The sequence below is a fragment of the Chiroxiphia lanceolata genome, chromosome 8 (genome assembly GCF_009829145.1).
Source record: "Chiroxiphia lanceolata isolate bChiLan1 chromosome 8, bChiLan1.pri, whole genome shotgun sequence".
Lineage (NCBI taxonomy): Eukaryota > Metazoa > Chordata > Aves > Passeriformes > Pipridae > Chiroxiphia > Chiroxiphia lanceolata.
This window is the reverse complement of record NC_045644.1, coordinates 9,611,648-9,626,608: the sequence shown is the minus strand read 5'-3', so window position 1 is coordinate 9,626,608 and position 14,961 is coordinate 9,611,648. Positions and strand designations below refer to the sequence as shown.

General features: G+C 36.8%; 1 protein-coding gene across 5 annotated transcripts in view; it reads left to right on the top strand.

Moving 5' to 3' along the window:
- VTI1A (vesicle transport through interaction with t-SNAREs 1A) overlaps nucleotides 1-14,961 on the top strand; it is a 272,255-nt gene that overhangs the window by 6,708 nt on the left and 250,586 nt on the right. For all 5 annotated transcript variants that reach the window (XM_032694607.1, XM_032694603.1, XM_032694604.1 and 2 more), the window contains exon 3: nucleotides 5,085-5,195. In XM_032694607.1, the coding sequence (XP_032550498.1) occupies nucleotides 5,085-5,195 (111 nt within the window). The remainder of the gene's footprint in view (nucleotides 1-5,084; nucleotides 5,196-14,961) is intronic.

Here is a 14,961-nt window from a genome sequence, read left to right as displayed (position 1 = left end):
CTTAATTATATATTAGAAAACAAAATAATATTCTTGAAATAGTTCTTATTTGAGGATATGAAATACCCAGTAAGTGTATCCTTTTTTAATCCTGTGTTCCCTGATGCAAGGATTGCACTATTGCTGTAGGTCCATACAAAGTTACAGGCTTTGAGTTGTGGATTATGTATTTTATTTTCAGAATTGAGTGAAATATTTACACACCATGACTTTGTTTTTTGCTTGTAAGACCCAGGAATCTACTTGATTTAGTCTGTCAGAACGTCTTGTAGAGCAATAGATCTTTTTTCTCTTTTAGTAAGTGAAGCGTGAAGGTGAGGACAAGGGGGCCATGGTAGGGTGGATCACTGATCCCAGAAGTGTGACTGTGTTAACCAAGCATTAGTTAGTGGTTCACACTGACAGGAGAGAGCAATATTTGATGAGCAACATGTGTTAAGCAATTGTGAGTTTTTTTAATTTATTTTGTTCCCATTACAGCCTGTCATCTCTTCCATCTGGATGGAGAATAAAAGTAAAGTTTTATAGATGTGGAGTAACTGAGCCAAGGTGTTGGTGACAGTTGATACTGACTTTTTCCCCCTGGCCAATAGTTCCTTCCCTAAAGTTGCTTTTGTCTATTGCTTGCAAATGAGTTTGGTCTGTCTAATGTCAGAAATGTAACCTGAGTGTTAGGATAGGGAAAGAAATTAGTGTTTCTACCCTAGAAGTTCTTATAATGGGAAGAACTTTAATCAATTATTTGCTTACTAACTAAACAATAATATTGAAATTAATTTTTGAAGTGGCATAGGTAGAAAAAGGTCTCTCTTTTTCAGGTCAACTGCTTGTTGGCATACCTGGTGCTTTTGGTTCAAAAATAGAATTAGTCTTGTAGACCACAGTATGGAAATAGCATCCAAGAAAGCTGGGTCTTGGGATGACTCTCTGCAGTTTTGCCCTGTGAGGAGGACAAGGCACCTAACCTCTCTGATTTGGTATTCTCAGTGAGAAACATGGAAAAATTACTGTCCCGCCTCATGATATTCTGAAGGTACATTAAGGCCTTTTGGGCACTTTCATATTCATACAGCTGAAAGAAAGTGCAAATCTAGAAATGTGTTTCATCTCCTTTTCACTACAATTTGACATGGCAAAAAAGCAGAGCAGTACAGGGAAGCTATGGCTTGGGTGGTCATTCAAATTTGGATTTCTGCTCAAAGTAGATTGGGAGGAGCAGAAATTGAGTTAATGGCTCCTTACTTCTCTCCTTATGTCAGAAAAAGATCATCTAAATTTGTATTTATTACAAGATTAAAAAATAAATCCTGTATCTGTACTTTTATCCTAATGATGATCTTCATTTAATTTACTGGCTTTTCTTTCATGCTTTTGTTTTAGATATTTAGATTCAGTTATTGTGTTTAAGCAGTTATCTAACATGTTTGTGATTAATGTCAAGGCTTGGGTTTAGAAATCGATTTGAACAAACCTGCTAAAACCAGAGCTGATTAAGATGATCCTCTTTTAAACTAAAGGTTACAGCAGAAAATCAAAATAAACCTAATTCCTTGCTACTGATAGTTTTCATACACTGGTTTGCTTCATTGTCTAGAGTAGTCAAAACTAGGATTAGCTGATTTTGGTTTATTTCCTATTTGGCTAGGAAATAACACTCTCATGTATTATAAATATTATTGTAGAGATAATGTATTTACATTCACTAACCAGTGATTGTTTAAAACACTGTCTGCTTTGTTTGGGTAAAATCACTGGTGTAATTGATTTGATGTATGTGCAGAACTGACACAAAAACTTTCAGTCTCCCAGGGTGCCTTTTCAAACCAGAGCTGTGGAATGAGAGATCTCTGGAGAGAAATCCTGTCATTCTACATCCAATGTGGAGTATCTGAATGTTATTTTTACCAGGTTTTTAAGAAAGGTGAATGTTGTGCTAACCTTGGGAAAATTCTTTGAGCACAAGAGCTAGCATGTACTAGAAGAGCTGGAATGAGCATTTTTGAGTGAAATTCTACTTTAAAGAAGAAAAAACTCTCTCTCTGTTGTTTGCTTTTATGTTTTATGAAAGACACCACGAAATTGTTGTGTTGCAAATGCTTGGTTATTCTTATTTAGACATTTGGCTTTTTAATAATGCCCATAAATTTAGTGTTGCAAATGCTAGATTATTCTTATTAGACACTTTAAAAAAAAAATTAAATCTCTATTTTAGTTCCAGCACTTCAGAATCATAATAAAATAGTGAAGCTTACAAGTTCTATAAAATGCTAGCAGCTGTCCAGAGCAATTTCGTATGGAAAAGTACCTGTGGGAGGGGGACACTTATTTTGGGGTCTCAGTGAGCACATCAGCCGCACTACGGTGCTTTGTTTTATTTTTGAATGGAAATACCAGGGGCTGCTCTGCTTTATTCTGTATTCAGTGCTGGGTGCTGTTAGGAGCAAGCCTACTGGGTTAAACTCCTGAGGAGCCTTGAGGATGCAATTTATGAATTTGGGTGAGAGCTGAGTGCCAAAATACTCAGCTTCACCACAGTGGTGATGTTGTGGTTCAACCCCAGCCTCCAACTCAGCATCACAGAGACACTCACACACCTCCCGCCTTTCCCTGCCCACTCGTGGGATGGGGGAGAGGATTGGGAGAGTAAAAGTGAGAGAACTTGTGGGTTGAGATAAAGACACTTCAACAGGGAAAGCAAAAGATGCACGACAAGCAAAGCAAAACAAGGAATTCCTTTACTTTTTCCAGTGGGCAGGCATTTTGCCATCCTCAGGAAAGCTAGACCCCTTCACGTGTAAGGGTTACTTGGGAAGACAAATGCCATCGTTCTGAACGTCCCCTTTCTTTCTTCTTACCCCAGCTTTACATGCTGAGCATGATATCATGTGGTCTGGAATATCGCTGGGGTCAGCTGGGGTCAGCTGTCCTGGCTGTGTCCCCCAACTCCTTGTGCACCCCCAGCCTCCTGGCTGATGTGGAAGTACAAGAAGCAGAAAAGGGCTTGGCTCTGTGTAAGCCCTGCTCAGCAATAATGAAAACATCTCTGTATTATTATCACTGGTTTCAGCACAAATCCAAAACACAGCCCCATACCAGCTACTGTGAAGAAAATTGACTCTACCCCATCCAAAACCAGCACATGTCAACTTTGAACATAGGCAGAAACAGAAGTTTGAGCTTGTAGGTTTTCTGAAGAAACCTTGAGCTTCTACACATATTTTGAGATTTAAGTGCCAGGATATTTTATTTGCTTTAAGTAGATTTTAGCTCTGTTCTTGCTTGTGTATGAAAAGTATGACTTTTTTGGCCAATAATAAGAAGCCTGAAAGTGGAGTTACATGAAAGTAGATTGCGTTTAGGTTCACACCTGCTTGGACCACTGTCTTCTGCATGGCTTCTCATGGAAATTTCTCAGCCCAGCCACATAATGTACTCATTTAATCTCATGAAGAAAAGCAAGGTGTTAAATATTGGTCAGCTGAAATATATGTGCTTCATCGTCACACTCACTAATACTGCCACTTTAGAATGAACATTTTGAATTTCATGGACTGTGGTCTGATCGTTTATGCAACTTCTGTATTCACTGGGAAATGTTTTTGTTTTTATCTAGTAAGTGAGAACTGGACTTCAATAAAATATTCTGACCTTGCACATATACTTATATATATATATATATGAGAGAAATGTTTTCTACGTTTATAGAACATTTGAGATCAAATATATTGTGATGAAATTGATAAGAAATAAGCTATTAATTCCAGCTATTGGTTTAATTTACCCCTTTGGAAAGTTAAGCCTGAGCCAAAGAGCTGGGTAGAATTAGAAATTGCTTTGTATGTTTCAATTCACTAGTGACCATTTAATTAAAGTCTGCTTTACAGTTTACTATTGAATATCATTTTGTATAATCAGACTAGATCAGGCTAAATGACTGTTAAGTATCTGGTAATTCCATTGATTAAATTCAGATGCTTTTCTTACAATATGAGGATGAAGTTTCAAAGTGTAAGCAAGTGATTACATAGGAATAAACTCCAGCAGTCCCTTGTGAAGACCTGTAACCAGTTTGGGACCCTAACTGAAAAGCATTTCTGTTCCTATCCTTATTGCTCAACCAAGATCAGTAGGAGGTGAGTAAATACTGTTTCAGGAACCTACAGCAACCAAGGAGAGGTATTCTCTTATCTTTTTGAAGTAACTTGGAGAGATTTTAAAAGGCAGGTAAGGGATTCTTCAGCTGTGCAAAATAGAACTCTTGAAGAGACAGTAACATATAGAGGAGGCTTCATGACCCAGGGGGCAGGTAATTATCAGCCCTGGTTTATAACTTCTTTTGATTTTCTGTACCTCTGTGCCATATTGTTGTGTTTCAGGCCCCTTAGTATTCTACATGGCAAGAATAAATAGAAAAAGCTTTTAAAAGATCAGTTCTCTCTCTGATGCTTGAATACATTCAACTATGTACAAATTCTTGAATAGGACTGTCATTAAACCCTGAATTTCAGCTGTGTAATATACTTACATACAGATTTGGGATGTAGATTTAGGAAACCAGTTCAAGCTTTGTAATTCTGCTGAGTTAGCAGTATTTAAAGCAAAAAGGATTAGTTTATTAAACATAGAGACTGGTGGTAAATAAAACTTTTATGTATACACATCTGTATATATATATGTGTGTATGTGGCTATAAATAAATAAAATACATTTTTCAGCTTTCCAAAACTGCCCAGCTAGATGGACGTAGGCTTTCTTCTGAACTATGCTAATTTGCAGGAATTATTTATCCTCAGTTTTACTATTTTCTTGTAATAAAATGTATTCATCACATTTGAAATTGAAATCCAGAAATGTTTGACTAGAATCATTCCCTCTAAGTGTCAATAATATTAATTTTGTCACTTGTTTGTTGACTTAAGGCTGTGTAAATATTTTGATAAATTCTTTATATATTACAGAATAAACAGCATTTTTCTTTATAAAGAAGGAGTATTTCTTAGCATTTGTGAAAAACTTGGATAAATTCACCATTGCTTTAATAAATCTTTTGATTTATACGTCTGCTCTTTGTTTTCACTTGTTAGCTTGAGCAGATGGAACTTGAAGTTCGAGAGATCCCACCTCAAAGCCGAGGGATGTACAGCAGTCGAATGAGAAGCTACAAACAAGAAATGGGAAAACTTGAAGCTGATTTCGTGAGTCTTTAACATATTACATAATGAAGGCATTTATGAATTTTTAAAATAAAGTAATGCAGTTATTCAGGGAAATAAGAGGTATTTTTGACTAGTGTGAGAGATGAGTTCTGTTTGTATTTTGCTGTATATGTGGACAGATGAAAATCAAACTGGGGAAGAGAAGGTTTTCTTTTTGTAGCAATTCCATACCAATATTCCAGTTTCTAGCCTTCTGTCCCTTTACCCTGGATCTCAGTTGTTTCTCTGCCATTAAACATCGTGAGTGTTCATGATGTATGCAGAGAAGTCAGCTTTTAATCCTATTTCTCAAGGAATGACAGCTTGTAGTAATGTGGGCAGTAACATGAAAAACAATATAATCTCCAATCTGTGGAATTTTTGAATGTAGCTTCTCTCAAGTGCACTTCATTTGTTACTCACTGTGTTTTCTTTTCTGTTGCTCTTAGATTCTTCTTGGCTTTTGTACAAATTGGTATAAGTACTACATTTTTTGAGTAATGGATGCAAACTAACAAGATTCCCTTGTCTAGGGGCTTCTGCTACAGTTATCAGTCCTTTTTTTGTGACTGGGATTTGCACTAAATAGATTTACATAGAGACAAAACTGTTTTCTGTAAAATCCTGAAAAAGTTCAAAGGGATTGCAAAGTGTAGGAAAAAGCTATGTTAATTGGCAGCAGCTCAGTTCCTCCAGGGTAGGGAGAAAGAACTAACTAGTGGCAGTATTTTCCGTTCACTAGAGAGCTGTGAATTTCCTCAGGTTGCTGGCAGCAGTTTAATCCTTCAGGGGCTGGGGAGTCGATGTTTATACCTGCAGCCAAGAAATCCAGCTGACTGTCACTCCTCTGTGCTTCTGCCAAGTTGAGGAGTTCCACAAAAATGTGTTAGCTAGAAGATGGTTGCAGTTTGTAAAGTCTGAGGAATGTTAGAATAAGAAGACTCGCATCCGAATTTTGGGACAGTCTCATGCCGTTCCACTGTAGGAATTGCATATGGCTGAACAGTGGCTTCCCAAAGAGAGCAGCTTCTGGACCAATAGTGAATGCTGTTTATCTTCTCAGATGTGAGAGAATTTACTGTCAGCATATATTTGATGCTGGCCTATTTCTGTATGTGGGCAAATGGTGGAATTTGTATTTCCATGTTCCCAGGCAATAGCGAATGGGAGAGTTCAGAACTGGACACTATAAAAAGAGGAGGAATGAGTGTGAGGAAATGCATCATAGCACTGGGAGTTACATGAATGCAAGAATGTGGTCAGAGTGAAGAAGCAAAGCAACACAAGAAAGGGGAAGGAACAGATAGTAATAATGGGTAAAAGCAACAGCCCCAAACCCAAGGATCTTCAGCAGAAGATCAAGGAGAAAAAGTGATGTGAAGGATGGAGCAAAGTACTGTAAGAAAACAACAACTGTGCTTGAAAAAAAAATCTCACTTATATAGCAAATAATGTTGTTACAATGCCCTACAATGCCTTAAATGCCCTACATAGTTCCATTTTTAAATACTAACATTTTTCTGAGTTTGTATGTGAGGATTTAAGGATCTTTTTGGATTATTATCCAGACAAATAGCAACTTGTTGGAAACTATATAACAAAATGATTCAGTTCTGAGTTCAAAGAGGGAAGAGGAGGAAGGAAGAGAAATACTATTTTTATTCTATAAGCTGCAGGGTAGAAAGTTAAAATATTTACTGAAATGGAAGTGCTTTTGATTGTTCTGCCTGAATATTGTCCTGAATGAGTTGTGAACTGTTTGACTGCAAGCAAAGTGTATTGAGTTTATGTAAGAGCCTTAGCATACCTTTAGAAAAAGCAGATCTAAGTACTTATAAAATGAATTCACATTTCTAGATGACTGGAAATGATACTGGCAATTTTGGGTTATGATCAGCTTACAGGTTTGCTGGTCAAAGTTCTTGGCTCTTCTAAAAGACACACAGATGTGAGCTTGCAAAGTTAAGTGTTCTTTATAAAGGGAGTTGGAATCTCAGCTGGATACCACTGTATTTGGCTCGGCCTTTCTTCCCAAGTGAAGTAGCATGTAAGCAGAGCAGAACAGAGGACATTTCTCAATCATCTTGAAATGTGTGTTTCCTTTTAAATCAATTTAAAAAATTATATACTTCAGTATACTTTTTCATTAAGTTCTATATTTCAAACATAAAGTGAATGCAGAATTGGCACTGGTAGTTTTCTTTTATATTCATCATAATAAACATGAGTTTTGATCTTGTGGTTATTTTTATGCCTTATAGCATCTTGCAAATTTGCCCTCTCCCAAGCAGTTATGGAAAACAGCAGCATAGCAACATGTTTAAAAGTTAGGAGAAGGAAACCTAAGGTATGTGGACTGCCCGCTCTTTATTTGCAGGATGGACAACATTAAGGTTTATTTGTGATGTTTAATATCTAATTGGTGAGTTTATTTTAGCTTAAGCAGTATGTGTAATATTGACAAAATGCTATCACTTTAATATCATTTATTATGTGCTGTGGCATCTTTATGAATTTATAGGGATTTTTTTCTATACAATTTACTATGCTGAAGTATATTCTGGAAAAATACAGGTTTAAGCTTGGTTGATCTGTACTTAGAAAAGTTACTCCAAACGTGAGGTTTTTATCTCTAACTTTTTAATCAAATAGGAACAAGTTGCTGTCAGTGCTCTGCAGTCCTGGGATGTGTGTGAAGCCAATGACATCTACTCTGTGTACTGTACTGCACCCGAGTAGTTATAACCCACTAATTCCAATAAATCATATCCAAGGAGAAAAAGCCACATTGCTCTATCTTGATCATCCCTCTTGAAGAGGAACAGTGATAATGAAAAAAAGAATAGCTCGATTTTTGTCTTTAAAAGTGCTCCGAAAGCACAGCACTGTGAATACCGATGGGGAAAATCCACAGAGCGAGCATTGCACCTCAACTTCAAGCAGCAGTGGTTCCTGCTGCTCACCCCAGTGCTCTGCAGTCTTCTGTGGGGAGCAGATGCCTGGGGAGAAATACAAGAACAGGGCAAGCATAAAGTCACACTTCTTTGCAAAATGTCTATACATCTCAAAAGGCCAAGTTTCAGGCTTGAGTAAAACAGATAAACCCTATGCTCTATTTTTTAACTTGCAGATGTAAATCTTGGTTTTATTATCTCATTTTCAATAGCCTATACCAGCACCTCATTTTTGTAGTGGGGTTTTGGTCCTGTTAGGTGAGGAAAGCTGCATTCCCAGACCTGCAGGGGTCCGGGGCTCCTACCTGGCCGGGCTCGCCGGGCTGCAGAGCCCGTGGTACGTGGTAATGGCTCTATCTGGTGGCCCCACGCGGAGTTGCAGAACACTTGCTTGTGCTTTCGGGGTTGATTCAGCCCCACCTGCTAAAGAGTTCCTGAAACTTGAAACAATCTTCTGATAAGCAGGTCGTTTTCCTCCATCTACTAATGCACTATTACGTGGTCTAAGCTTGTAATTATTTTTTCCCAACTATTTCATATGTACAATGTCCATGGTGCCTGCCTGCATGAAGTAAGTTCTGAATGAAAAAAAAAGTCTTTTAAGTACCTGGACTATAGGTGTGATTTATTCTTTCAAATGAAGCATTTTTTGTTAATTGTTACCTGAAAGCAGCCAGTGATCTTTAAACAGTGGGGATATGCACTTGTAAAAGGCTTCCATATTTTATAAACATAACTTTGACATAAATCTATCCCAGTCCATGTAAAAATGGGATTATATAAACTTAGCAAATGTGTGGTTATCTGCTAGCATTTGTATCCATTCCAAATGTTCCATGTGCTGGCTCAGTATCAGGGCACATGAAGTAGAAAGAAGCAAAGGCAGACATTCTCCTGAAAAACTTACATCTGAAATGTAAGACATTCAAATAGATGAGGAAATATAAAAATCCAGTAAGACCACATTATACGGAAATAATCTTATTACAAAAATGAATACTACATAATCAGTGTTGAAAATGAGATGAGTATATTCAACAAGAAGAAATACCCATCAAATAAAGGAAGCAGCATAAGAACTGTTCCTGTTCCTTCAGCAGCACAGAGTTAAATTTTGCAGGTAGCATTTTTTATCAGCCCAAGGGACAGTGCTCATTCCTTTTAAATTTTCAGAATTGGTACTGATCTTGGTTATTCTGACTTTCAGAATAACCTTTTAAAGCAAAAAAAAAAAGGAGAGGGGAAAGTTAAATAGACAGATATATTGTATAAAACTTGACTAAACGTTTAAACATTTTGGCATTTAACAATAGCTTTAGTTCAGTCAATAATTAAGATATATATTCACATTTCATACCTCCTGCAGGTTCTGTTTAAGATCATTGTTAAAATGTCAACTGCTGTTAAGCTTTAAAAACATTTAAGGAGATAAGCCATGGAATTTCATTTGATAAAGTTAGCTACCTTCTATAACGCTCAAGTACCACCTGAGTCCAGAAGCTCACCTGGACAACTGCTACAGCTGTGTCTGTTATGTTCTGGCTGCTAGTAGGAAATACTGCTACTCTTATTTCAGGTTCAGTCACCTATCCAGAGAAATACTGTGAGCATAATGAACAACATTTGTCAAAGTTGTTGTCAAAATACATTAGTTGTTGTCAAAATACATTAGTAGCCTGTATCTTTATGGCCATAGTCTTCCCTAGCTCCCCGCTTTGAACTAAAACTTTAGAGGCTCAGCTGTGGCTGCTGGATTATTTTGGTTTATAAAGCAAAGCTTTATTGCTTTGTAGTTAAAAATCATAAACTATGTGTGGGACTGCTATGTGTGCATCTTCATGGTTGTACCCCAACAATGTTATTAAGAGCAGGGAACTCACCCTGTGAACACACCATGTATACATGAGCACCCTGCCTGGGCAGGTTCACGTGCCTGTAGTGACACTTGATCTTGTTCACAAATTTGAAACTGAAACCAGATCAGTTTTCACTATGTGAGTAGTACAGCTCTTTGGAGCAGGGCTGTGGAGGATTTGTTTTAAGGCACACAAGATTGAACTGATTAAGTTTCAGAAGAAAGGAGTTGAATTATCTGACCATGTACTTTGACAACCTAATTTTGGAAAAGCATGTTGTGAACAAAATGTCCTTCACTCTGCTGTTTTTATAGATAGCATCACCTTCTTGAGATAAGTAATCAGTCCTCTACACTGTACACAAACTGCTCCTTACAGAGGCACTGGGTTTTTTTCCTCTGTTCCTTTTTCTAATAACTTCTGATGTGATATATGTCTGCCTGGCTGCAGTTGAGTATTAGACCAACTTCTTTTCTATAGAGGCAAATTGCATATTGTCTTCACTTGTTTTCACTTGTGTCCCTGCCTTGGTGGGTTTGTGGGGAAAGAAGATGGAGGCATTTGACATTTTGCAATTACTTTATTCGTAATACTGCTTTTTTAAATGGGGAAAAAGTGATACAGGGAAGAATATTCTCTTTTTCTTCTTTTTGTTTTAGTAACATTCAAGGCCTAAACTGCATTTTTTTTATAGTTTTGTATGCAAGTATGGAAAAGGAAGGAAATTTATTTCATAATGGAATTTACTAGTGATGAGATGCTTTTCCTTAGAGGAAAGTGTGAAAGATGGGAGTTAACATACTTTATTTATAATTAACCTAAAGGGTTATGATCATCTTAACTGAGATTCCTGAGACCAGATTAGTGAAGCACGCCTTACCTCCTGGGCTTTGTAATTCTGTAGATATTGCTTACAAAGAATCCTCCCAGGTTTGACCAATAGGTGTGTTATGCATCTCATAACACAGTGTGTGAAGACATAATATGCTGCATAAGAGCAACCAAGCAGCAAATTTTTAATGTCAATAGAACTAATTCCATAACTAGATTCTTCTCTCAACCAACTCCACTTTGACATTCTGTGTCTGTCTCCAGAGATCTGGCTCATCTGTTAACACGGAGGGCTAAGACTGGTGAGTTTTGTGGTATGCTCTTTGTTGGTCCTTCAACAAGTTGTGGTGGAGCTGATGCACGTGATTTTAAGAAAAACCAGTTTGTGGAGCTCTAGACTTGGCTGAGTGATTACAAATAAAAGTGTTTGCAGGAAGTGATTTGGTGAGTCTGATAGTTCTTGTGTCTGGCTGGGGGCTATGAATGAAGGGCATATTGATGCATACAGGGCACTGTAAGCATTCATGCTTCTTTCCTTTCTCCCTGCATACACACAATGTTTCTATACTAAATTAAGCTGAAAACTGGTCTGTAGCAGAATGAAATCCTTCTGTAAAATATATTTTAAGGTATCTAATAGAAATTCAGCATGACATCACCTCTGCTTTTTTCACTAAACATGCTGGCAGTTTGTAGACATGTCTGGATGCCAGCCCTCATCAGCCTTTCCCAGGTAGAGAACTATAATTTCTATATTTACCATGTAGTTTGTTCTTATGTTAAAACTTCTACTTCTCAAAGTAGTAGAATTAAGTATGTTTGCTCTTGTTTCTAGCAGAGAGTGGAAGAAGCCATACCCACTCAAAATTGCTTCTAGCCAGCTGCTGAGTAAATTGTCTTCATAAACAGAAGGTAAATGCTGTTTTGGTGGGGGGCAGAAGCAGGAAGGGTTTATTGTTTCCCACTTTCTCAGTGATTTCTTATTTTAATCTAGTGATAACTCCCCTACCTACCACACAAAAAGAAGCAACTGTCACTGTCCTGCCTTTGATAGCAGCAGTAATACAGGTTCTGTAGCTTGAACATTGGTGTGGGGTGTGGTGATGAATGAAGCAGAACAGAGTGTATCTCACTCTCTCTTCGTTGTATTGCTCACCTGTACTCATTTAATAGAGGTTTGATTTGGTTTTTCTATCATGAGTTAGAAACTTAAAGATTACAAGAAGAAACATTAGACAAGCTGAGCAAAACCCCACACCTTTTGAAAGTGTTTGCTTTTCAAACTAGAACTGCACTCTGAAGATCCTTAGCATGTTATTAATTTTTTTTTTTTATTTTCCCCAGCGAGAGCAAAGGTAGTTTGCATGTCACTGCAAAGTAAGGAGAGACATGTGCTATTGGTAAAGCATAAAAAGTGGAGAGAAGGTTGGGTTTTACTCGGGAGGGATGAATTCCAGCCTTTTCCAGGTGTCCCGGTGTGTTTGTCCAGGAAGTGACACTGGGTGGCGCTGTTTGTTTGCAAAGCAACGGCCGTCGGTTTCCCCCCCCCCCCCTTTTTCCCCACAGTTTCTTTTTTTTCTTTTTTTCTTTTTGCTTTGGTAGTAACTGAAATTACTGTTTCATGAATAAAATATTTCTGGTGGGATTTGCATTTCTATATTGGCTGAAGATACTGTGTTGAATGTTTTATTAACCAGCCCAGTGCAACTGTCAGCCTATTAAAGAGATCCAATGGACCCTGTTTAGCTAAATAAACTAAATAAATCCAATTCGTCAAATTGTGTTCCTGGCTGTTTATTTTACATTCTTTTGATGTACAGTTTATTTTAAGTTAAAGCCACATAGTTTTAAAAATTAATGTGAAAATAGAATTTAGTGTTTGAAACATGAGAAGACTAATTGCCATGGTCAAAAATAGCTTCCCTTTATGGTGAAGTTGCCATCTGGTAAATGGTGAACTTTTTATTTGTGACTGATTAACTGTCCCGTGTCAAAAATTAGTTTGGCAAACGAGTGGTTAATGGCTTTTTTTTTTTGCCTGCTTGCTTTTGTTGATTTCATGAAGAGAAACTTGAAATATAAGCACTGCTGTTAAAAGTAACTGTTTCTACCCAACTTAAAGAGGTTTGTGCTTTATCTTGATATTTTCTCAATCAGAATTCAAGGGGAAAATTTTATATGATCCTTACATATTAAATGCTTGCTGAAATACTGATGGCATCATAGGCTAATATTAGAGTGTAAAAAAAAATCTCTTTACATAACTGGATGTATTGTATGTCTAGCTGTCAAACAGTTGTCAAACATTACAAATAATAGTATTCTTTATATTCTGCTAGTACAAATAATATTTTAGTTACCTTGTTTTTTGCTGAAAACCTTTGCCATAAAATAACAGGAGACAGACTATAAATTTATGATAATGTTATTGGCATAGTAAAAATTTGCCAGTTGAAAATTCTTGTGAATACAAATGTATTCTGGATTTGTTAATAGAGAAATAAAGAAACAGTGATGGATGTATTTGCTCTTTCTGATGCTTTCCATAGCACTGCTTTAGCGATGTTATGTGTTAACTTTTATGTGTTTTACAAGAAATCAGAATTGCCAGGTATCATGTTTTGCATAGTTTTATTTTTATGATTTTGTGTTTCCAAAAGTGGAATACTGAAATTTAGTGCAATAGAGATACAGTTCTATTAAATTCCATATCTGGCTTTTTTCTCAAGAAATTGACTATAATACCTTAAGAAGTCTTTGTGAAAAGCTAATGTGTTAGTATGAATTTAATAATACCAGGTATTCTTTAGAAAAATAATTTAATCAATTCATTTTACCTTTTTTCTTACAAATGTTGGTTGAATGTAACGGAAATTGTAAATTTTTCGTACTACCTCTCCCGCAGACTCTAACCCAAGAACAGAGTAGATATTTAGGCAGATGTCTTCAGTGTTGGATAGAGTGCTGTTCCCTTGTGTAGATAGACTTGAATTTGTCCTGAAAATATGAAATATGTCTAATATTTTCTAGCTGCAGGCGTTTAAAAATGGTATTTAAAAACTAAACTGCACAATGTTATCCTCTTTTCTCAGATAAAACCTTCCCATTTTGTGCTCTAAGCTGGTTCTTTTTAACATACCAGTAATATACACAGAAGGAACTTTATGGTTCAGTAAAACTGGCTAGCACGGGGAAAAAGGAGATGGGCTTTTGTAGCAGTAGACATGTTGTCTTGTTTCTGGCTTAAGACTTAGTGAGGAAGGAATATAAAGTAAAAAAAATGCAGCTGAAAGTGTATTAGAGTGATTTTCCCTCCTCCTAGTAACATTTTTTACTATGTGAAGCATATGGAAAAAGTGTGAATATCTCTGTTCTTTTGTTTAGTAACTTTTTATTTGTATTCTGCAATAATTTAATAGTTCATCCTAAGTACAGTCGGCTTCCCTTAAAGCTACCGTAGAAACCACAAGAAAAAGTGGTTCTTGGCCACAAAATCAAATTAAACTTGCTGTTCTTACTCAGTTAGGGAGGAAATCCCTGTAAAGGCTAGAGGATCTAAACTTGTACATTTGACAATTTAATGCTTATATACATTTATAATAAGTGGATCAAATACAGCACCTCCCTTACTTTTCATTTGCTTTTTATAAACCACCTTTAGGGTGTCAGTGCTAGGAAAATAGGCCTTTTCCAATATTTAGTGAATCCTACAGAGATTTCAGTCCTGAAAGAGGTGATCAATGAAAATTAGAGTAGAAATATAAAGAACAGATAGTAAAAAGGAATATAGCAGGTGGCCTCTGGGATCAGCAGTAGAACAGAATAATTTTTCCTGCTGTAGTAACATTTCTGATGTGTGTAATGAAAAAAAGGTTTTGCTAACTAAATATTTGGTGCCTGGCACATAAAGAGAAAGAAATCGGGGAGTGTGTGTGGGCTCTGCATGTTTCCCATTGAGTGGCATTTGTCCTTGCTTTCTGAATCCCCACAAGTTTCCAACATGTCTTTATTTTGGTTTTTTTTTTTTTATTTTCTGAGAAGTTAAGACTAGAATGAATAAGGGTAGTGTTTGCCAACTTACCCTCCCGGTCAGCGTGGAAATCACTGAATTGCAATTGCAGGCTT